This window comes from Drosophila pseudoobscura, chromosome X (assembly GCF_009870125.1).
Source record: "Drosophila pseudoobscura strain MV-25-SWS-2005 chromosome X, UCI_Dpse_MV25, whole genome shotgun sequence".
Classification (NCBI taxonomy): Eukaryota; Metazoa; Arthropoda; class Insecta; order Diptera; family Drosophilidae; genus Drosophila; species Drosophila pseudoobscura.
The window spans coordinates 40,079,978-40,105,172 of NC_046683.1; the positions used below are offsets into that span (position 1 = coordinate 40,079,978).

Genomic DNA, 25,195 nt, shown 5'->3' on the forward strand with positions numbered 1-25,195 from the left:
AAGATTCTCCTCTTCTTTCGTTAAAGTAAGAAAAAAAAAGTGCACTAGTTTCCCGTTTTGGTATGGCTTAAACATCGTCAAAGCACCCGTTTTTTGTTTACACACTGCTTATATCCTATAATATATATCCATCCCGTCTTGTATTATATACGATCCGTGTATAATTGCATTTTATTTAGTTTGTATTTATGAATTAATCCCACATTCCGCGCTTTCGATTATTTTGTGTGTGTAGAATGTAAGTTTTTAAATGCTACAAGTAAATGCCTGCCTGCCTGCAAATTATTTGGTATTTCCTCCGTCTGTTCCTCCATTTTAAATCTACATACTTTGGCCTTATCCGCTAGGAGTCAATACACTACTCGTACACTACACTAGACTATACTACACTACACTACATACTTTCTGAAACATTTTGCAATGGAAAAACGGGAAGCGAAAAACGCTCACACACACGCATGGTTCGTGGGAGGATGGATCCGCAGGGCGAGGGAGCGACAGAGAGATAGTGATTAGGTGGAGGAGAAGAGAGGAGAGAATGGCCGTTGGTTGGATGGCGCATGAGACATAAGATAGTGAGAGAGGATAACAGTTGGACGCTAGCCCGCTCGCTGGCTGGCATGTGTGTGCACATTTTTCTTTCCCTTTTCTTCACTTTTGCTCTTCAATTCGCTATATATGTATGTATTTGTGTGTATGTATATGGATTTTGTGCGAGTGTGTATGCATTTGTGTGTTTTGTTCTTTAATTGCAATTTCTGTAAAATGTGTATATTTTTAATATTCCATACATTCAATACATATATTTTTCGTATATAAAAAAGAGCATTTTTCATTTAGTTAAACGCCTAGCAGGGATTTTCCATTTCATTTAATTTCCTCTCTCTCGCTTCTATTCGTTTGATTTCATTTCGTTTCGTTCGTGCTCCTTCTTCTTCTACCTTATCCTTCTCTTTCCGGCTTAAATGCAGTTATTGACCTGAACAATTGGTTTATCTTTTGTGTATGGTTTTCTTTGTTGATTGATTAATTAGTTAATGATTTTTTATATAGTACTATACTATATGTGTGTATACATATGTATGTATGTATATACGTATCTGTATGTAAGTATTTCTGTGTGTACGCATGTGTTTTATGTATGTAGTATGTATGTATATATTTCTATGTATTCTTTTTGTTTATTATTATTTCATTTTGGAATTCTCGTTAAAATAGTTGAACATTCTTTTTCCTCCTGCTATTTCTGTCGTATATTCGTATTCGTATTGCTCCGTTTTTTCAGAAGTTAACTGTTACTGTTATTTTCTTTTGTTAAAATTTAAAACTTTTCCTATGTTGCGTTGAGTTTTATCAAGTTTTAAATATTAATATGTATTATAATTTTATTTTGTGAAATGTTTTCTGGTTTTGACTTTCCCTATTGACGGTTTTTTGTTTTTCGTTTTTTGTTTGGTGTTCGCTTGTTTTTTTTGTTTTTGCATTTGGTTTCCTTTTGTTTTTTTTTTTTTTGCTTTAGATTTCTGACGTCACAAAAATTTCTACGTACGTGTCGCTGTTGGTGTTGTTGTTGTTGGTGGTGGTGGTTCTCGCAACGGATTCTCAAATAATATAAGTGATAATCCACAAAACAAACCAAAAATTAAAAGTTCTGTCGTCAGTTGGGAAGGAATAGTCGGAAGGGAACGAGCTGAGAGGGGGGGAAAGGCTCGATCATTGGAGTTCTTATTTTCTTTGAGGGCTTCCCAATGGGCCGAGCCTCGGCTGTGGTTGTTGGAAAGAACACTGCGGCTCTTCCATATAATTTAGTTTAAAATTACATTTGATTAGTTCATCAGGTTATACAGCAGAGGTCACACGCAGAATTTTCATGATGCCTCTCAATAAAAAAAAAAACAATCTTGCATTGCACCTTCCTTATTAAAAAAAAAAAAAGAAATAAACATATTCTCAGTCTGTTGAGCACTTTTTTTTTGTACAGATTTAAATTTTCGCAGAACAAATCAGAAAAATGAAGCCCAGCAATGGATAGCCCGAGGCCACACGATATTTGTACATAGGACGCTGCCTACCTCTGCTGCAAAGTCTCAAAATACCAGAGACAGTTCCTAAATGTCAAGCCTCTTCCCCACCTCTCCTCCACAGCTCTTCTTCTAGAGGGTATGTCAGGGGTCAAGGGTCACTACAATATCCTCGTAAATAAATAATTTGGCTCTTACACACTAAGGACTCGCGCTAAACATAGGCATACATACTACGTATATCGTACATAATAGGGGGGAGGGGTGTTATAAAAAAATTAGGGGACATTACATAGTCGGTTAATTATAGTACAGTACGGTTAATAATAATAATAACAATAGGCAACAACACAGAGCAGAGAACTGATGTATGTATGTGTGTTTTTTGTGTCTTGGGTGTGTATGTGTTTGTGTGTTACAGTTACAGTTACAGCTACAGTGTTGCATCAATGGGCTGAGTCTGTATGCATAGGTCTGTATTTTGTGGACGCCACTGTATGTCTCTCAGGTGTTCCTACATGGATGCATGCATCTGTCTCTCAGGTGTTCAGAGACACACAGAGAGAGAGAGAGAGAGAAAGAGAGAGACAGAGATAGAGTCGTAGTGGGAATGACAGGGGGTGTTAGACAGAGACAGACTTAAGTTAAACAAATTTTTGCTTTGGAATGGCTATTGGGAGCAGCAGAATCGGAATCGTTTTTCCACTGATTCCAGGCGTTCCTCCTTGGGGGCTCTCTAATCGAAAGAATCCGCAACGCTTCCTGGACCGCCCTCCGCCTCAACGCGTTCGTCGCCTGGAGCCGCCCCTGCCACCGTCTGGCGGGCGCGGAGTGGACAATTTTTATGACGTCTCTAAAAATCATACTTTAAAGGTTTTCTCCCGCCGCTGCTGCTGTTGCTGCTGCTGTTGTTGTTGCTGCTGCTGCTGGTGGTGGTGGCCACGATGGGATGTTGGCTGCTGCTGTTGGTGCTGGTGCTGGGAACCATTGGCGGGGAGCACACTCATGGAGCCAGCGCCACACATGGCCACCGCCGCTGCTGCCGCCGCCTCCTCGCAGGCATAGCTGGCTATACGATGATCGCTGCGCGATCGCTCCCTGTCATGGCTGCGATGGCTGTGATGGTGCTCCGCTGCAGCCGCCGCCGCTGCCACTGCTGCAGCGGCAAGGCCTGCTCCACCGTTGCGCTTGCTGGGCGCCGCCTGCTGCTGGGAGCGCCGGTTGCCCAGACGCTTCAGCTCGTAGTCCCGGGCATCGGCCACGTCGAAGGTGGCCGCCCTCTGCTGCTGCTTCGAGTGCTTTGACGAGGAGGAGGTGGTGGCTGCTGCAGGGACGGGGCCTGGAGGCGCCTGCTGTTCATATGGCTGCGGGAAGTACTCGTCGTACTCGTGCTCCTCGCATAGGTTTGCATTACAGGCGGTTTGGGAGGGTGGCTGCTGCTGCTGTTGGGCATGGCTCGAGCGGTGCTTCTTGGGGGGCAGGGGAATGGGCGCCTGCGCCGACTGCTGCGTCTGGGTCTGAGTGCTGGCTACCGCCGCCGCTGCGTGCAGCGACGTTGATGATGTGCCCCGTCGCACAACATCAACGCCGCCGCCGCAGCAGGCGCACTCCTACAACTCCGTCACGGAGTAGAGGTCGCTGCTGGCATGGGCGGCATGCGCGGCATGGGCGTGCGCGTGTGCATGGCTGGAGTGTGTCCCATGGGTGGCCGGACCAGTGCCGCCGCCGGCTCCTGCCACTCCTCCACCTACTCCTCGTTCGCCGCGTTTCAGAGAGCGATAGAAGAGCGCCTGCTGCTGTTCGATGAGAAGCTGCTGCTGCTGCTGTTGCTGCTGTTTAGAGGAGCTTCCTCCACCAGGTCCCCCTCCTCCCTGATAGTTGTTGTTGTGCTGGCGCTGGTAGAAGGCCGCCTGCTGCTGAGCCTGCTGTTGAAGCTGCTGCTGCTGCTGGTGGTGATGGTACGTACTGCTGCTGTCGTACGAATGCTGCTTCTTCATTCCGACGAGCACCTGGCCTCCGTATTGCTGCTGCTCCACATAGCTGCGGGCATTGTCCAGCGTCTCTGCACGACGCGGCCGCTCTCTGTCACGCTCACGCTCTTTCTCCCGCTCACGCTCTCTGTCGCGGTCGCGGTCGCGGTCCCTCTCTCGCTCCCTCTCGTAGCCGCCTGTCTGTTGCTGCTGCTGCCGTAGGCTGGCGGACTTTGGTGGCAGGGTCTGCATGTGGTTGGCATTGCTGGAGTCTCCACCGCCTCCGGCCCTTGACGTCTTGTGCCTGTTCTTCGGCGGCAGGGAAGGCGGCTGCTGCTGTTGCTGTTGTGGCTGGGAGGCAGCGGCCGATATCTTGTGGTTCTGGGGCCGCTGCAACGAGCGGTACTGGCCCAGACTGGCGGCGCACAGCGGCTGGGCGGATATCTTCGACTGGGTGGGCGACTGCGTGGGTATCTCGGGCAGCGGCTGGTTCACAATCGAGGCCGGATTGAGGCTACGCTGTACCACCCGAGGCGCTGCCGTTGGCACTTCGCTGCTCTCGATGCTGTAGACGGCCGAGGGCGGCAGTATGTGGGTCGTCGGTGGATGAATCAGCTGCTGCTGTTGCTGTTGCTGCTGCTGGAGTGCCAAAAGCTGCTGCTGTTGCTGCTGCTGGAGGGCCAGGAGCTGCTGTTGCTGTTGCTGCTCCTTGGCATAGGAGCTCCCAACGCCCGTGGTGCCGGGTATCTCTGTGAAGGTATTCTTTGGCTTTGGTGGCGGCGGCGGTGGTGCGGGTTGGATCTGCATCTGTGGCGGCGGCTGTGGCTGTTGCTGTTGCGGAGGCGGTGCTGGTGGTGGCACCATCTGTTGCTGTTGTTGCTGCTGCTGCTGCTGTTGCTGTTGCTGCTGCTGTTGCTTTTGCTGTATTTGCAGCTGGATCTGCATTTGCAGCTGCTGCTGTTGCTGCAACTGTTGCTGTTGTTGTTGTTGCTGCTGTTGTTGCTGTTGTTGCTGCTGCTGTTGGACAAGGAACTCCGTGGAGCCACAGACCTGCGGTATGCAGTCCGGCTGCTGGCAATAGTCCTTCGAAACGGTGGCTATCGATGGCGTCTTGGCGCTGCGCAAATTCGGCGACGGTGAGGCGCCCATGGCCATCGATGAGGAGACACCCTTGAGCGAGCCCCCATAGCGACCCACGTGCCGCAATGTGGCACATTTGTTGGCCGTCGCCGCAGCCACAATATTCAGATTATTGTTGCCACGCACCGCCTTGGGACCGATGCTTATGTACTTGGGATCGAAGCGATTGAAGCTGTTGTTTGTGACATCGCGTGGATCCCGGTCGTCGACCAGCCCCCCCTCGCTGCCGACATCCAGGCCATTGCCTGTGGACCTGCACATGGCGTTGGCCGTCTGTGCGGAGAGCACGGAGCGGATGGAGCTGCCCGTGGAACGGGGCAGGGTCGCCGAAGCGAATATGTTCTTCAAGGTGCTGCTGCTGTTCTGATGCTGATGTTGGTGCTGGTGCTGCTGATTGATGATGTTGCTGCTCTGCTGCTGATGGGGATGCTGCTGCTGCTGGAGTGGAGGCTGCGACGGCGCCTGCTGAAGCTGCTGGAGCTGCAGTTGGAGCTGCTGCTGTTGCTGCTGGGCTGTGTTGTTGCTATTGCCTGCATAGGTGCTGCAGGCAAGCGAATCTCAGTAAAAGTCGTTCGATTCGAGCGTCTTACACTGCTTGCTGAGCGTCGCGTACTTTCCATTGTTCGGCCCCTGCATATACGAGGCGCTCTGCTGATGATGCGACGGCAGGCGTCCTAATGTGTGATGGCCGGACCTGCAACAAAGGGAGGGAGGGAGAATCCATGTAAGTATTGGGCTAAGGGAACTCTTCTTAAAATATTCCTCATTTCTCTTCCATCGATTCCCCCTTTTCCCGGCTATGGCCGCCATCTCTAATTATATTGCATGGGTGGCCCAGGACTATGTATGATCCTACGGATTATCTATTGGAACTATTCTACAATTGGGAACTACTCGACACTTCTGGAGCAAGATGCACGGAATAACAGTATACACAGTGTACAGTACACTCTCACATATTCTACATAGTCTCTGACCTATCTTTAATCTTTATTTGCATTTGATAACCCTTCCCCATACGAAGCTTCTTCCTCTTCCATTTAATGTATTGAAACCAATGTGGGATTGGATTATTGTTTATTTAAAAAAAAAAAAGAGTATAGCCATAGAAACTAGAGCTAAACCCGAAATTAAGAGTATAATATAACCTAAAATTAAAAGCTATTCGGTTTCGAGGATCTAGAGATGGGAATAAGCAGATAGAGAAGATAGTAGGGGAACGAGAAGCCCTAAAGTAGGTATTTTTAACGTCCTCAAAGCATTTGGAATAGCCTGAAATATTGGATACTTCAGATTTTGATTCGCCGATACTCCCTCAAAACCGAACGTTTTATCAAACGACCATGTTTCGACCATGGAATCCATGGCACATATGCATATCTATGGCATAACTATGAAACCATTTCCATCAAGTGCCCTACATGAAACCACATTCACACTCACAGTATATTTGCGATTTTTTTTTTCAAACATCTTTCAAGAAATCTTCCACAGAAAGTTCTTTGCGCTTTTCGCTTAACTTCCAAATTCCAAATGACACGGAATTTCGCGAGAGAGCACACTTGTACAAGCAGTACACAGGCTCGATCAATCAGTTTCAATCAAATGAGAGCCTAATTTGCCATAGAGGAATGGACATGGATGCGCAAAGATGGATACATGATCCATGATCCATATTAAAATGTGTGTTTGGCAAACAAAAATAGTAAAAAGTCGCACAATGCTACTGTGTGCATGTCATGCAGTGCTCTATTTCGTCCTATCATATAATCATATCTATCGGATAGGGACACTATTATTAATATTTAAGAGAGTGTAGATCTATTGTATCCTTTTCCTGTTTTGTGAGTGCTAAAACGTAGCTCCTTATGGCAGTCCTTGATAATCTTCTACTCAGTTCTCTCTCTCACTTTTAGGATGCTCATGTGCATGTGATCCCCACGTAGAAGGTGGTGTGTCCTTATTCAAGGTTTTGGCACTCTTTTAGGACATTTACTAGGCATTTATACCCTGCAAATATGAAGCCATATACATAGGTACTGCTATGCATCATCTAAAATACCCCTAGAGACTTGGATTAGGTCCCATCTGTCTTTCGTGAGTGTTACGCTAGATAAGAAACCTGCCTCGTTCGCAGGAAACATGGAAAATGGACGAGAAATAGACTTTACTGATTAGGGGGTATTAGTGGGGTGGGGCATCATTAGTGTTTGTTTCAGTTCCGGTTTCAGTTGTATGTGTTTATGTATGTGTAGGGGGCGTGGCGTAACGTTAGGGTATGGAGTAAGCCCCCCGTTGTGGTGGATGATCTATTGTTCGGTGGTTCTCACATGCAAAGGGGTGCAGAGGGTGCAAGCAGCACAAGAAAATAAACAACAAAAAATGGAGAACAAAGAACTTTAAGGATCACTCTAGCAAATACAAAAATAAAACTCAAAAAACGAAAAAACAGAAATGAAAATAAAGGAAGGGAAAGGGAAAAACGTAAAAGAATGAAAAGAAGAAGAAGGAATCTAGGGGGAATGGGGAGGGAAATGGGGATCACAAATCAAAAAATGAAATCAAAGTTCATGCCTTGTGCCATGCACCATATCATAGCCGGGCGGCGGCGACGGCGATCCACGACCCCCTCCTCTGGCGGCCCCCGACACCGAGGTGCGTGTGTGGTGGGGGTTGGCCAACGTCATTGGAGCTACCATCGTGGCCATCGCCGCCGCTGTCGTCTGGTTAGTTCTATTATGCTGTTGTTGCAGTTGCAGTTGTTGTTGTTGTTGTTGTTGTTGCTGTTGTGTGGTGGTGTTATAGTTGTTGCTGTAGTGGTTGCTGTAGTGATTGTTGTGGAGGTTGTTGTTGTAGTGGTTCTGATTGCTGTTGTTGTGGTGGTGGTGGCCATAAATGGCCGTGGATGAGCTGTGGCTTGATTGAGATTGAGATGATGGTGATGCCAACCCTTGTCTCAGTCCCGCCGTTCCGTTCCTGTACGGTCCAACGCCATTGTTCCCGTTCATTCCGCCTCCGCCTCCTGATCCTGGTAGTGTGCCGCCGCTTGCCACACCGCCGCCGACGCCGGCACTGCCTCCCTGCGTCTGCTGATGATGCAGCAGTGTGCGATTGATCGTTCCGGTGCCCAGAGGTGCCGTTGGCGAGATGCTGGCACTGGGCGCATTCGAGGCAGGGAACAAGGGAGCCGTCTCCGATTTGTCCGCATCCAGCGTGGGTCTGCCAAAAAGAGAGAGAGAGAGAAAAGGGATTACTTCTAAGCTCTGACGATTGATTGGGGGCGGGGGAAGGGTGTGGATCCCATACCGCTTGCTCAAGTATATCCAGGCATGCGAATCCGCATACACGAGAATCGTCAGCAGGAAGGAGGTGAGCAGGCCTGCCACCATCATGAGACTAAGGCCCAGCAATCCGCCTCCGCAGAGCCCTCGCAGCGCCTCCGCATAATGACGATCGATGGCCCTGCGGTCCAGTGTAGCGGAAAGAGTCGTCAGATTGCGACGCGTCTCCTCCAGATCATTGTCCATGGCCGTCAAAGTGCGCTGGACATCGATGCGCGGATAGGTCTCTTGGCTCATTCTAAGGGGAGTCATTCGTTAAAAAGTGCTTCGATAGAGGAGGAGGGAAGGGGAGTCTTACCGCTGCATGGTTTCCACACTCTCTCTGGCCCGATCCACCAGATCCCTGCTTTCGTTCAGGCGTAAAATGAAACGATTCCTGGGCGTTCCACAATTCAAGAAATCCACATACGGACTCCTCTGCAGCAAGAACAAAGGAATCATTAGTTGGAGTGGGATTTTCCATGACCAGCAAACACTCACCATTCCAACCTGCCGGCACATATAGTCATGGGGTCTCATACAAAAGTCGCCAGCAGCCACACTGGAGGCTAGGTAGATGCCCGCCAGCAGCCAACAGATGATGATGCAGAACAAGCCCGAAACACTGAAGAAGATCAGGGTGCAACGCGACCTGCGTGCAACTCCAATCACCAGAACCGTGCACAGCAGCAGCAGGACGGTGAGAAAGGCCAAGGTGGCGGGCCATCGTATCGATTCGTAGAGTTCCCCCATCTGCAAAAAGACAGACAGACCGAATGTGAATGCAGCCGAATCCCCGCTCCCTTCTGGACACTCACGTGCAGCAGCCCCATCAACGAGGTGTCATTCTCGCCGCCCTTGGCCTTCATGAAGTAGTGTACCATGCTGTCCAGGGAGGCCACCGCTCGCGACGTGTTCTCTCGCACCAGGCGCGACGTCTCAATGAGCAGCATCACCACCGTCTGATTGTATTGCGGCTTCTCCACCATTTGCTCCACCTTGTGGCCGGCCATCTTTGACTCCAGGTCATGCTTGATGCTTTCAGTCTGCAAGGAAATAGCGAATACATATTGTGAGAAAAGGAGCTCAATTCAGTGAAAACGGAGTCGAAAAGAACCAAAAAGTGTTTAGCAACCCCCAAGAAGGGGACGAGACCCGAGTTCAAAAGTTAACGACCAAAACGAAAGGAGGGTCGGAACGGAAAGTCGTAAAAACTGCAAGTTCTGAATACCCTTAATAATTATTGCAGGATATATTCTGCACGGTAGGGGGCCTCAAGCCAGAGCAAACACCTGTAAGGGGTAGTTGTCCCTCGACAAGAACGTTCATTGTTTATGGATGGGTTTCCCACAGATTCACTGTGGAAATACCCATAATTCCACGTTCTAGCAACGCCCCAAGGTAGTTTTTCCTGTTCGTGTATTCTTTTTGTCATATCAAGACCGGTTCTTCGATATATATGTTTAAATGGCCATATATTTATGTATATATCTTCGGATATATCTTTAAAATGAAGGAATACATAAGTATGTACATTCCTCAATATTCACATCCTCTGTAGGAGCTCTCTATCGTTTGAGAAGAGAAGGGGTAAGGTAAGGGTAACCTCCTGAACCTATCCCAACATTTGCATCCCTTAGAGAGTTCCTTACTTTCTTCCACACACACACACACGCACACGATGGGGAAACAAAGGACTGTGTGCCACACAGAAACAAAAAGGAAAACTAGTTTCCATCGTAATACTTTTGCTTCCGCACTGATGGGGGACGGGCGGGTGTTGGGGTTTCGGCTTAGAAGGAATCGCTTTGCACACACGCAAACGTCTGAAGCACGACTTCCACTCCCCATTTCTCCTTGCTTCTTGGTCCCTAGCCCTTTCACTCCACCCTCCTTACTTTTCTGGCTCTCGCTCTCGCTCTGGGTCTGGGCCTGGCTCTGGTTCTCTACCTCTGGGATAATTAATAGCGTTTTACTCAAGAGTCGGGCAATGCCAGCCATCTGTTTGGGCGCGACGGCGATGACTCCCGGCCTCTCAGACTCCTGGCCCCCATTGCTCGTACCTTCCCCCCCCCCCCCCCCCTGCCGACAGCGGGCTGGCTGCATCCCTACCTTTGATGCTAACGGCGGCACCCCCACTCCTACTCCTAAGAGTCCTCCTTCGTGCTCCCACTCCTCCTTCTTTTCTCCTTAACCCCCTTACCCCCTTAACCTTTTTGCCATATCGGGCCCCGCTCGTTTGCCTCTCTCCTTTTGCAGAATCTCTTTCCCTGCCTTTGTCCTGGTCCTGACTGCTGTCTCCTGTCCTTTGGCTCCTGACAAAGTTTATGAATAGCAAAAGCTTTTGGAGTCCCCTCTCTGTCGTTACGACCTAACTGTCAACACTGGAGCAGCAGCAGCAGCAGCAGCAGGAGCAGCTTTTAGGTTGATTATAATGAAGCCGGATTGAAGAAGGAAGGAGTAGGAGAAGCACAGCAGCAAGAGGCATTAGGCGTAGAACGCCACGTAAAGAGGGGATTGGGTTGGTGGAATGTTAGAGCTCTCGAAGAGCAGCATGGCGGGGCGTTCCGCTAGTTTCCCCTCCCTCCTCGTGGAGACTCACCTGTCGTTTCAGGGTGAGAACGAGACCCTCAACATTCTTCCCAGAGCTAAATGCCTGCAGCAGTCCATTGTGGAAGTCATCGTTGCCATATAATCCTGCAAGAGAAAGAACAAAATTAATCCACACACGCACTTCGGTTTAGATCGGAGTCAAAGATCATCGGATCATCGGAGCACCAGCAGCAGCATTCGACATTCCACATTCCACATGAACAGGGGAGAGGTCAGTGATGTAAGAGACCCGTGCCACAAACACACACACTCACACACACTCATCACATTTATGAATGATTCAATTAAGAGCGATAATTAAATTATTATTCCATCATATTCCCAACCCCATGGCCCACTCCACTCCACTCCACTCCAGGCCTCTTCTCTGCTCTCATTTCCCGTCTCTACGCTATCGCCGGTTAACCGATGACGCATTTGCCGCACGGCGGCATCACAGAGCACAGACGGGCAGACGGCAGTGGCAGGGTTAGGGTTAGGTAGCCCTACGCTTGGAGGGCCTTACGTGACCACAGAGCAAGCGATCACCCAGCTGCTACACTCAACGAAAGTCTTTTCTGGCTGTCTTTTCCAACTCCTCTAGAATAGAGTATACACTAGTATCTGGAGACGCATACTTTCTCCATTCTTTCCTTCTGTCTTTAATCTTATTTTCATTCCTTCCTACTCTTCCTACTCTGGTAGGTTATGGTGGACGTGTCATGCAGCAGCGCTCCTCGGCTCGCTCCTCCTTGAATCTTCCCTTGGGCCACCAACTGCAGCACCTCCGGTCATGCAACAGATTCCATCGTTTCTTTCTCTTTTGTACCTTTTCTTCTTCTTCTACTCTTTCCAGTCTCCGCTTAAGGTTAGTTTTTAGTGTCATCCAAGGATATCTCTCTCGTTTAGGTACTGTTGTCTGGACTGGGCTCCGTTCTCTGTTTTGATCTCTGCTTGTCCATATCCTAAAATAGCAAAACTCTGCCACACGCGTCATGCAAAAGATTCCATCATTTCATTTTCATTTTTTCCTGCCAAATATTTTTTTTTTAATGCATGTCTACAACATGTTTATATTCCAGTGTAAACCTAAGACTACAGGGTGGCCCCCAATAGCTGTCGCATTTCCTTAAAGCGATCCTGTACAAAATCCAAAATTTGTCAAACTTGCAGCCGTTTCGAATTCACATTCCCACGATCACGTAATTCACACATCGATCCGTCGATATTGAAAGCATTTAAGCGATGAAAGCACAACTGGGCTTTGTTCGGAATTTGCATTTTCAAGGAAATTAGGAATTAGGAAGTATGCAATGTAGCTCTCTGAAGGTTCAAGGTAACTAGAAGACTTGAAATATCCCACATAGTAGGAGGGATACATCATGAATGTTCAAACTGATAGCGACATGGAGCTGTTCCTGCTGCAGAGTTAGCCACAGATCAGAATATGATTAGAAAACCATTGGTTGTATGCGAAAAGCTGGGTAAACTCTTAAGCTAATAAGAAAGCAATTGGGATCAATATCTGTCAACCTGTTAACCAGATAACCTGTTATGGTTTTGGGAACCATATCCGATATCCGGATTCATTTGTCCATGTCTTTTCAAAAGCTGCCAAACGCTGAAAGTTGGAACCGAAATTCCCGTTAAGGGAATGTTTAATAGAAAGTTAATTGAAAATTAAACATTGCAAAAGGCGTTTCTTAGCCTAAATAAGACAATAGTTTAGGCGCGTCAGCTATTGCTGGCCAAGTACAGGGTTTCTTATTGCGCGTCATGCACGAGCGCCTCTCGGTTCTCGTGGAAAACCACTCATACACGAGTGCCAGTACATCACTATTTTTCCAAGAAAAGTTCAATGTTCTCCGTTCAGACTCCTTCCAAAGTCCCTCAAATGTTTCATAATCCTAAACCAAAATCTCTGGACTGCAGGGCGACCGCTTTTATTTCGAGTGCAAGCCACGTTCCATCAGCAGAGCAGTCCAGCAGTTCTGGCCGATTGCCAGAAGTCAAACCATGCGGTTCGGCGGCGGTGGCTGCTCCGTACGTGCTCTGGGCATCCAATTTAGGTATATTCCAGAGGACCACAAGAACAGAGGGTAAGAGGGATGGAGGGATGGAGGGATGGAGGGACACTCACCTAATCCAATCGCCGCACATGTCATCAGGGTGATGATCACCAAAGTGCAGCTCTGGCATCGCTGGGCGCTCGGCTTCCGCTGGCGTCGATCACAGCAGCGGGTGAGTAAATACAGCAGCAGTCCCACCAATGAGACGATGAGCAGGCCGGCGGGTATCGAGGCAAGGATGCCCAAACTCTGCAAAACAACAAAAAAAAAAAACACATACAGGATTAGTTTTTGGGGGGCTTTAAGTGCATTATAATCTCTGTGGAGGCGACATTTCCTTGCCCATGGGTTTCTGGTTTCTGGTTTCTGGTTCCTGGTTTGGTTTCTCTTTTGTGCTGGACACTGGAAAAAACTTTTAATTGAATAACTTGCCACATTCTGTCGCTGCTTTTGCTGCTGGTGTGGCAATTTGTTGTTAGTTGGCTTCGGTAATGGAAAAGTGGAACGAGAACAGGACCAGGAGCAGCAAGGACTCGAAAGGGCGGACAGTGCGAGTGCTTTGAAACGACTGTGCGGATACCCTGTTCTGCCAGTGGAAAGGAGGTTGGAAAATGACCCGAAAAGCGGTTGGCTTCCCTGGAGATGACAGATCAAAAGGGATTGTATCTGGAGTATCTTTTAGCATTCATCTCTTATCAAGTTCCAGCTGAAAATGTTTCCCTAAGCGAACAGACAGGTGGAATGATGCAAATAATGTTTCCCTTGATTTTCAGTACAAATGTTCCCCTAAGCAAACAGACACACACGGCACAAAAGATCAAATATCGAACATTAAAAGTACAATATAAGAAGCAAATAATTTCCTCCGATTTCTGGTGAATGTCAAATGCCCAGTCACACATAAACGTGACCGTACATAGACACTCCCAGTGGCAAGCACCTTTATTCGTGAGTTGTCTACCCCGTGTTTATGCTTTTTGTAGGGTATAGAAATGCCGTCTGCAGAAAAGTTAATTCTTTCGTTTTTTCTTGACTCGTTTTTTTTTGCAGAGTCCATGTCTGAAATTGAATTGAATTTTGGGGGTGGGGGGGCGCAGGACACAAAATAGCACACAGGAGGATCCCTCCGTTTTCTGTCTGCAACCGAAAAATGTTCTTCACTTAACGGTAATTTCATTGCCTGTCATTAAAAAAAGAAACACCCCCTCCAGTATATGTCCTGTAGATGCGCCTGCACTCCACACCACGCCCGCACCCAGCGTTTCGTTGTGAGTGTCAAATTACAAGAGTCGTCGAGGATATTGGATACCTCCCTTCCAGGGAGGCAGATAACACCCTGTGCCGCATTGTGACATCGCACGTTGATTCCAATGAATCGCAAATGAGTCAGAAATAAAACTGAAAGGCAGCCTGCTGGATCCTTCCTCCGTTCGTAGGGGCATATCCCTGATAAATCCAGTGACAATCGCTAGAGCTATACTCTTTAAGTCGGTCTTAAATTGAAAGATCTACTCTGTTCTCTTTGTAAAATTCGTAGCTGAAGTTTTACTTTATTGATGGAACACATGGCACTAGTTAGTCCTGGCAGTTCCTTTAGAGGAACACCTCTCTATTCCTTCCCATCTTCACACACACAAAACATGGCTCAATCGACACCCGATCTACCGCCATCGCTTCGGCTTTCGGTCAAAGGAGACTCATAAGATTCGAACTAAACACTGCCATGAGTATCTGGGGTTTCTGCAGGGCTATCCCTAGGTTCTTGAAGGAAAGTTCCATTCAAAGACTTATTTTTAGTATCCTCTAGAGCCCTTCAAAACGGTCGTGCGCCTCGACAAAAACGTTTCTACTGGTCGCCTATCCGTTTTTCCATGGTTCTTTCTCCAAGCAATAGATTGAAGAACATCCCATCCATTCGAACAATAGCTTCTATCGGAAAAAAATCACAACGGATTTCGTTTTTAAGTGGATTTCTAGCCAATTTCCAGTCTGTCAATCAGAATTGAAAGCGATACCACCCAGTGGTAGTCCGTAGTCCTCCGATTGCCTGATGTGTGGATGGGTACGATGTTCCCCCCAATCCACACATCCATTGGATCCCATTTCCCCAACGAATCTACGGGTGGGGTATGGCGGGCGCAGCTCTATTTATTATTTATTGCACTCTTTTTTCCACTGTAAATAATCATTAAAACTAGTTACAGTTCTCCCCCCCCCCCCCCCTTCCCCTCTCCCTCCGCCAAGCTCCTTTCCCCTTGCCCCATCGCTGTGTTTCTGTGTGTTTTTCTCTGTTTGTGCCTCGCCACTTTGCGTGTCGTCTCCCATGTCCGTCTCCCCACCGTGTGTGTGTGTGTGTCGGTGTGTCGCGCGCGTCGTGTGTCCTCCGCCGTGCAGTTGAATGACACTTGAGCCACGAGACTGATGCCCCCCCACTCGCCCCCACTCGCTCTTTCATATGCAATCTGCAAAATGAAGCGAAAATGTTTCGTGCCCAAAAGCTCCTTGGGCCTAGTCCTCCTGCTATGCGCTACGCTCGCTTTCCATCGACATCCAGCTCGTGGTCTCTCTCCCTCTCTCTTTCTCTCGCTGTCTTGCCACCGAATGGTGTATGCTGTTCGCTTAGGGCGCAAATCAGCGATATTCGTAATGCATGTAGAATACAGAAAAATACAGAATACTAGAGAGAGAGAGTGAGATCCTTTTCGAGTCGTGCCTTGTGATTCTCCCATGAGATTTTTTCTGTCGAAAAGCTTTAGCCATCGCGATGCATCGGGGGAAAAGCTGTCGTAGCCCTCATCCTCCCAACAGATGAGGTGGTCCTTGGGGCGCCTCCTTCCGTCCGTAAGGCGCGGAAGAGGTGGTTGAGGGTAGGGGAGGATGGTTTTGGATGACGATGACGCTGGCGATGAGAAGGGATGCCTCCCGATGAGCGTTGCACGATGGAACGATGTTCCGTGTGTTCCAATTGAGTTAAATCAAAGCAAATTGCCAGCAACATCAGCAGCAAAAACAAATAACCTTGACGCCCTCCCTCTTCACACCTCCCATCACCGTATGCTCTTCTATGCCTCTTTTCCTCAATTGAGAATATATTTCTCTCTCTCTCTCTCTCTCTCTCTCTGTTTCTCTCTGTGGGAAGTGTGAAAAGTGGCGGCAGCTAATTGGAAACTAAATCACAAGATATATATCTTTTTGTATATTTATGCAATCAGCCCCAACCCCCAACCCCCTTGCAAAAAACACCATCTCGCCAACAATTAACACCAGCAAAAAAAAAAGAAGGCGATTAGAAGTAAAGATTTCGAGATTCGAGCTTTAAGATTTGCGTTAAGTAAATAATAAATCTATATCCAGGATCCATATTTATTCTCCCAGGCGATTCCTCAAGAGATTCTCTGACATATGATATCAGAAAAGATCAAAGAATATCCGAGGTAGATAAACGTAGTATTACCTACGAAAACTCTAAGCCAGAACATGTCCTGACGTTACGGTACCAAAAACCGAAGGGCAAAACTCTGCGAATTGGATTGGGACGATCTGAATAACCTTTTTTTTTTTACTAATATATAAGATATTAATTCGCCGTTATCTAGGCTACTAAATATACAAATATTTCCTGTTTTATTGTTTAAAGTCCGTACGTCCGTCCATCTGACGTACGTTGCCGGCGTTACGTTACGAAATTCCGGGGTAAATCCGGCTCGTTGCCCGAGCTTGGACTAATTTCCTGGGATTCTGTTTATTTGATAGTTCAACATGTAAGAGATTCTATGTAGATACCTTTTAACAAGTATAAGATATGATAATCAAGGAAACCGTGACTTTCAAAATAGTAAAAATAAAAAAAAAAAACTTTTTCTACTTTTAATAGGTTTTCACTTCAAAGTTATTGTAATTATAAATATGTCCAGTGTTCAATAAATTTAGAAAATATAATGGCGACCCATTTACTATATGGAAATGTGTTTACTCTCAATGGGTTTTGGGACGGTATGGGACTGTACACCCTCAAGATGGACAGACCCTTGCAATAGAAGCACTATATCTGACATCTTATATCTTTTCGTTTGCTTTTCAATGCAAAAAATGAGAAATGATGAATTTCCCAAGCTCAAGCATGTGTCCGCAAAGGCGAGGATATGGAACAATTTGGGGGAACAAGAATCAGAAATGCTAAAAGAAATTAAATGAAGAACCAACTGTTATATGTTTACACCAGTTTCCAGTTTCTTCCAGAATCAGTTCCAATCGAATATCCTTCCATTTGATTGGTTCTGGCGGACCCAAACAATTTTCAAATCTTTTTAGGAACTTATCAAGAATTATAGATTTATTCAGCATACATATTAAAAACTTAATCGCTTGAATTTTTTCATGATTTTTTGTAAGTTTTTAATTTGACAAAGAGACCTGACCTTTACACTTGCTTTGAGAATCCTTCTTAGATCACAAATATTTCGTGAAGAGTCTGCTGGTGTAATCGTATTTTCTTATCCTCTATTTTTTAGTTAAGCTCCTTCTTTTTTTAAATCAACTTCTATAGAAGTATGAGTATATCTGTGGAGAATTTTGTTCTCTTTTGGGAAAGCCTATTCCAAAAGAAATTTGTTAAGAAATCTCTTTAGAAGCATGCTTTTTGTTATGGTATCTGGGTAAATGCTTCCTTTGTGAAATGTGCCTCATTTTGGAAAGTTCCGCTTAAATATCTATGGAGAGTCTGTATCGGAAGTCTTTAGAAAAAACTTTCTTTGAGAAAACCCTCGAATGGAGTATTTTTCCTATGCAATCTATGGAAGAACCCCTAAGAGAATAATTTCTTACTGATAGAGCAAAGATCATCTTCTACCTTCAACGAATCTTGAACTCTAGAAATGTAAAATTTCCTGTGAGAGATCTTTCGAATAGTAATAGCTAAAGAATTCAATAAACGACTATGAAATATCGATTGATTTCCCTTGTTTTTCTTTTTAAATTTATTCAGTCATCGTTTTTGAGGTTATTATCCCCCTCCTCCCTTTCTTTTCTCTGCGTCCCCGCTGGGCGCCCCCTTGGGATCGTGTTTTTCCTTCTACTGCGTGGGTGGACGCGTTTTCCCTGATCAGATTTCCCCTCTGTGCTCTCCTTTGCTGCAACCTCAATGATCGGATCCCCACAGACACAGCCATACACGCACACACACACACACACACACACACACACACACACATATGTATGTACATGGGAAAACCAGTTGTCTTTTCCCCACTCTTCATTTTCCGCTGTCTCTTTCTCCTTCTGGTTCGACAGACACAACGGTTATTAGAACGGAATGCATGGAACAAGTATGGAATATGGAAATGGACTCCCGATTAAGCGTCGAGAAAAAGGTTCGGTTCGACCACAGGCGGCGGGGCAGCGCGCTTCCGGGGTTTGCTCTTTGCTCTCTATCTTTCCCCGTCTCTTCCTTCTCTTCTCTTCTCTTCTCTTCCCTTCCTTTTATCTTTGTCTCTCTTTCCCGGTGCTTATATCAGTGTCTCTGTAGGCGGCATTCTTTGTCGCTTCCTCTCTTTCTGGCTTCATTATCGCCCACTCTTTCCCCACTTGAAGCGAAACGAAGATAAGCAAAGCCAGCGAACGGGAACCTTAGAAGGAAGAAGGAGAATTCTAAGGAGGAGCAATAGAAGAGAGTGGGAGTCAAGGTTACTCCAAAGTCCGAGAGACAGACAGAACCCTCCGCCCTCCTTCTCGTTGGAGCAACAGGAAACGGAGTCAGCAACAAAAGGGAATGAATAAATAAATACAACAATAAATATGCAAAAAAGAATTGAATAAATATGGAATAAAGCCAGGAAGTAAGTGTCGCAGACCGAACAGAACGAAGGCAAAGAGCAGAGAGAGAGAGAGAGAGAGAGAGAGAGAGAAAGGGGAGGAGAAAAAAGGAAGTGCGCCATAGAACGACGACGAGTGCAAAGAGCAGAAGCAAAAAAGGTGGGGCTCTTGGAAGGTGGGTGTGGTGTGTCATTCGTCTGCCTGTCCGTCCGTCTGTCCGTCTGTCCGTCTGTGGCTCTTGGACGTGGCATAATTCTATATGCTAATCAAGCGGAGAGCTTTTCCATCGTCCGACAGAGAGGTTAGCCGATCAAGAGCGAGAACTGAAGAGAAGGAGAGCCCGCAGACACCTCCCCTCTGACGATCCGCAGCCATTCGAAAGGGTCTCTGAAAGCAAGCAAACAGCAACATCAACATCACCAGCAATCGTTCCTAATCGAATTTTCGTATAAACAAAAGCCATTCTGTGTTGATATTTCGATTTGTGGCACTTCGCTGGCACTCTGGCACTCTGGGGCACTGGTGCGGTGGTTCTTTCTGTGCTTCGGGCTCTGTGATTCATTCAGAGATTCTGGAAACGAAAAAACTGGTGCGCCGGCAGGCAGGGCCCCCGCAAAACTCTCACACAGCAAGGGAGCGTCAGAGAGAGCGAGAAAGAGAGATCTAGCGAAGGAAAAATAGAGTGAGGATCGGAGAGGAGAAGCAAAGGAAGAACTGTGGCCACAAAACGAAAGAAGAAACAAAGGAAACCAGACGAAACAGAGGGATCTCTGAATGTTTTCCTGCAGTCGAGAGAGAACCACCTGGTGGAAAAGAGAGGGACAGAGCAAGGGGGAACATGGGGAAAGAGCTGAAACAAAAACCACAAGACATATTCCGTTTGAACTTGAGCTTTGGATACCCTGTTCCACCCAAAGGGAAGGAGTGGAAGTTCAATGGAATCCAGTGGGTGGATAAGTTAAAAGTTTTTGTGAAAAGTATCATTCGAGTGGGATCTGAATCCTTAGTTTCAATACATATGTTGAATGGAATACCATTAACGCCATTGCGATCACTATCCCTGGCGATTTTATTTGAAAATGTTCAATAAAAGTAATCTTCGGTGAGCTCTCTTTAGATGAAAGCCCTAAGATCTCGTATCATATTTCTGTTCGTAATTATTTATTCTATTCTCCAAAGAACCCCGAAATGGACGGTCTGGGGGATTCTGTTTTGAATAATATCATTTACAGGGTATCTGCAGTTGTTCGATGATGCCCCTGGTCTCCATTGGGAGCCGCTGCTTTATTTATGGGAATGCAGAGAGCCCCCGCTGCTGGGGGGTTTTGATCAGAAGATCAACCGAACAGCGGATGAGAAGAGAGCGTGGGGCTGGGGCTGGGGCTGGGACAGGGTCTGGCTGTGCTTTCATCTCATTTTTGTTTATAAATTTCTGATCTCTGGGGTGGTCGAGATCTTTGGGTCAGAAAAAAGCGCTTTAGAAGAGTTTGTAAACAATGGCGAGGGATCCAAAGTTTCATTCCATTCCGTTCTGTATCGTTTCGTTTCGCTTCCTTTTGTTCCTTCCTGCTTTCCGTTTCCATTGTGGTGTTTCCTTTTTGGACGACGAATCGCAGAAGGCAACAACAAAACGGAGTGATGGACAGGCGGACGGGCCGGACGGGACGGACAGTCACAGATACAAAGCAATCTGTCGAGTGGTCGAGAGGCGGGGCACGCCACAGAGCCAGGGGCATGTGGCAGGGGCATCTGTTTGTTCTGCCACAATGTGATAGCAGCTGTGTGCCCTCCGTCTTTTACGCCTGCTGCCTGGTCGGTCGTCCTGCCCCATTTGTTCTGCTGCTGCCTGCCTTTGTGCTGCAAGCAATAGCAGCAGCAGTTGCAGCAACAGAAACAAAGACCGAAACCAGAAATGAAAGTACACCCCAGAGATATCTCCGACGACTGTGGAAAGTGTCAACAGATACGCAGAAGAGAGCGACTCGTAATATCCATGAATCATGGATTGTGCAGAGTTTTCTATATATAGAGAGACCTCCAATCAGTGTGGAAGCCATCTCTCAATTCTCGGCCTCAGAAGCGGCAGATGCCACTTCCTCAACCAAGCATCCCCTTTTTCGCGTTTAATTCTAGCTCGTGTCTGGTCCAATCTGACCCATGAATGCGGGTTCCTCTTTTACAGGGAACCCCTACCCGCACCTCCAGAGACAGAGACAGCAAGGGAGAGGGCTAGCGCTTCCTCTCCCGTTCATTGGCGGCACGTCCGTCCGTCCGTCCGTCCGTCCGTCCGTTGAAGCCATTGAAGGTTGAATTGATGATCATCATCCGCCACCGCATCGCATCGCATCGCATCACACAATCAATGGATGAGTGGCTGTGGTGGGTGTCAGTAGAGATTCCCATGCGTAGATATGAAATAAAGGGAGGAATACCCTTGGAGATGACATCTCATCCTTCTCGTGCTCCCTTCCATTTAGGTTGCCGGAAAAAACCCCACCAATTAGCCATCGTGGTGTCCGCCTCGTTCCCTTCCGTAGAGCGGTTCAACATTTTGCTGACGCGCGTAAAAACTACGCCCCAACCCGAGCCCCAAATCCGTACCCGTACTCGTACCCGGCCACCGGTGCATGGCTCTCCAGTGCAGCAGCAGCAGCAGCAGCATGACCTACATCCACGCCAAGCGACAAAGAGAGAGAGAGAGACAGAGGAGAGGGAGAGCCGAGGCCATGCCAAGCGATGACCTGGATTTTTGGATTTGGATTCGAGAGTCGCTGGAAACCGTCATTCCCAGAGGGAGGAGGAAGGAGGAAGGAAGAGCTCTGCTAATTTAAATCAAATTTTCCCTCGGGGATTTCTTAATAGGCAAAATCTGCATATCATATGTGGGAGAAACCCCTGCACAGAGATAGAGAGAGAGAAAATGTGGAAGATCGTTCAGCAAAGGACGGAAAGAGAAAAAGGAATATGAATTAGAAGTGGGGAATCCATAAAAGGAAGCCGGAAGTTTGCAGCTGCTGCAGCGCCCCCAACCATCCATCCGACTCCCCCCTTAAACATCTCCTCTCCCTCGTTCGAAAGAGAGGACGCGGACGCACATGTAGAGCACATGGCAGAGGAGGCCTGAAACAATTTGGGAAATGGAACGGACAAAATCATCGTACAGGGAGCAGGCAGGCACATGGCACATGGCTGAAACGGAATGGCAATGGACGGGCGGGCTGGCAGACAGAAGAGAGCGACGCGAGAGCGCGAGCGAAGGAGAGGGAGAGAGTCGAAGAGCAGGCCGTCAACAAAATGGAACTTCATGCTAGTTTTTCCCACACGTTTTCTACTTTTTCCTTGCAATTGCAAAACGGGACCGCTCTCTCACTCGCAGGTAAAGAGCTAGTGAAAGAGAGAGCGAGAGCGGCAAGAGGAAGCAGCAGCAGGCGAGGGTGGGAAAATGGATAAAAGAAATAGAAAACAACATTTTGAGGAAATATATGCCATATTTCCCCTCCTCCTTCTATTCCACAAGTACACGGATTGGATACTCAAGAGTTCCACTCAAGAAACACAGAGAGAAAGGAGGAGAGAGAGGGCCACTTGAGAATCAAAGAGGATGAGGGTGTGAGAGGGAATAAGTGCAGTGCCGCTCCCCTCCCCAAGGCATCGTCAGATCTAATATTTAAAGGGTATTACAGGGTATCTACTCACCTCGAGATATATATCGCTGTCCGGATTGAAGGTGTCGTTCACCCGCCGAAACGTGTAGTTCACGTGCGGCACCGAGTGAAGGATTTTTACGAGTATGCTCGGCTGTTCCATTTTCGCGGCGGTGGCGGCACACACAGAGAGAGGGAGGTCCAAAAGGAATAACTGTTAACGCTAATACTCTTTCTCTCTCTCTCTCTCTCTCTCTCTGTCACAATACGGGGGGGCGACGCGACTCCTTTTGACGTCACAAGCGACGGCCTCTGCTGCTGCGCAAATTTAGAGTGTTTTTTAGCGCATTCCAAAAAACGGCGGCTGCAAGCAAAAGAACCGTTAAGAACGAAGTCTCCCTCTCTCTCTCGGGAGGGACAGCAGCCAGGGAGGAGTGTGGGAGAGAGAGGGAGTGCTGGCTGACTGGCGTGCGTTTTAGGAATCCAAGGAATAGAAACAGCAACAACAACGCATGCTCTCTCCGCACCAAGCCGTTCTCCCTCTCTCTCTCTTTCTCTTTGTCTCTCGCTGTGGCACGCGTCCTGTTTTCACTTTCACTTTTCCACACACACCCACAACAAAAAAATTCGTACGAAAAGAATTGACCACACACACACATGGATCTCTCTCATTGAACACACTCAAACACAGATACAGATAGATAGCGGCGTTTATAGCCGGACCGATTCACACAGGGGTCCCTGCTTTCGCCCCTTTATCTACGTTTTGTTTTGATTGCACCGCAGCATCCGCTTCGCAAAAAAAATATAATAATGATAAGCGAAATCCGGACCGGCACATGTTCCATACAACTGTAGACAAATATCAAAATATATATGCTATATAATTTATACACTGATTAAATTATGCAATTACTCCCAGGGTTATCGCCGCCACGTTTTAAAGGATATTTTTTTTTTTGTTCTCGGCTTCCCAGGGGCGTTGTTTCATTTACCGTCTCGTACCGTCCCGATTCGTACACACGCCTCAAACACCGACCCGTTTCGCGTACCGTTTTATTCCGTTTCGCAAGTAGTCTTCTTCTTCTTTTCCTACTATCACTCCGTTTACCGTTTACTGTTACTATTGCTGCCGAGGTCCGTTTGCGAATGAGCAGAGACCCAAGAACGCGCTGCAAAGCCACCGAGCCAAACAGAGAGAGAGAGAGAGAGAGAGAGAGAGAGAGAAAAAAGAGAGCGTAAACACACTCGTGAGAGCCGACCTATGAATGCCCTACCAAGAGAGCAGATATCCGACAAGGATTTACATGATATTCATATAATATATCGAGGGCGATGTAAATACACCGCTATTGGAATTTGTCTGTCTCAGATAATTAAAATCACCTCTCACATGCACATGCACATGCAAATCGAAGGGCATTTATCTGTCGCTCTGGCTGGTTCAGTTTTTATGTGTTCTGGCTCTCTATCCCTCATTTCGCTCTTTTCGGCTTCTTTTGACTCGGAGAGCCATCGCACGGGGACTGGAATGACTGGTCCATTCAATGGAGCGGGGGCGGGGACGGGGTTGAGGACGGTGAAGAGGGCCTGGCCAGCGTGCAGAACGAGAAGTAAACAAGAAGGCATAATGCTCAAAAAAAATGATTCCTGCAGGGCGGAAATCAAAATGCAACTAAATGTGATGTCCCGTCCCGTTCCCCTCTCTATCTAAGACGCGATCACTACTCTCGCTCACCCACTCTGATATGCTGACTAAAGAGTTCTCCGCTTTATGTGTGCCACTTCATCTTCTTCTTTCTTTATCAAAAGTCAGCCAAAAACGGGTTTGTTCGAAGCAAATAACAAGAATAACCGCTTTAAATACTCTACTAAGTTAGTTTCGCTGACTAAGTACGAAAGAAAGAGCGAGACGGAATGTGAAGGCGAGCAGCTCCAATGACACTTATTGCTGCAACGCTGCCGCTGTCCCCCTGCCAGATCCATGTAATTCGAAGAACCCTTAGGAACTTGCTCCCCACCGACCAACACACAACGAAATTCTTTGACTGGCGTCATTCTCTCTTTCTCGCTCTGTCTTCCCCCCACTAAAACTCATGGGGCGACTCTTTTATCGGCCGGTAGAAGTCGAGGAAATATGATTATTGTTCATAAATATTTGTGCAGTGGCGGGACCCGACCCCACGACGACCATATTCGAGGCGACGGTAATCGATGATGATAAAAGGCAAACAAGGAGTGACACACACACACACATACACACACACACTACACAATAAAAAGGCACGTACACGCGGAGGCTAGGCGGCCAAAATCAAGAGGAAATGTAACTTTCAGAGCACTCCACACACCTGCAGATCAGTTCAATCTGTATTTGATTTGCACAGCACAGCACCTTGATGTTTTACATATTCATCTTCATTGAATCATTTGTATCTTTTTATTTTATTTATTTTCACGACGGGTTTACGTTGTAAGTTTATCGGATCTATCGATAAAATATACTGTCCGGCACTCAGAAATCTACCAAAATATACCGTCTTTCTCATTTTAAAAATATACCGTAATTATACGGACGAATTCAAGTTCTATTGTACATATTCCTCGTTTTGGATATTCTGTGGAATA

General features: G+C 47.1%; 1 protein-coding gene across 1 annotated transcript; it reads right to left on the reverse strand.

Moving 5' to 3' along the window:
* Positions 1-1,155: 1,155 nt before the first annotated feature.
* LOC6902093 (polyhomeotic-proximal chromatin protein) lies at positions 1,156-25,100 on the reverse strand. Its single transcript, XM_033385556.1, is given in 10 exon segments — positions 1,156-5,825; positions 7,706-8,350; positions 8,438-8,710; positions 8,771-8,889; positions 8,953-9,204; positions 9,270-9,497; positions 11,054-11,148; positions 13,184-13,361; positions 22,620-22,931; positions 24,963-25,100. Coding segments are annotated over 9 exon segments (4,845 nt in total). The 5' UTR covers positions 22,731-22,931; positions 24,963-25,100; the 3' UTR covers positions 1,156-2,881.
* Between the last annotated feature and the right edge of the window lie 95 nt (positions 25,101-25,195).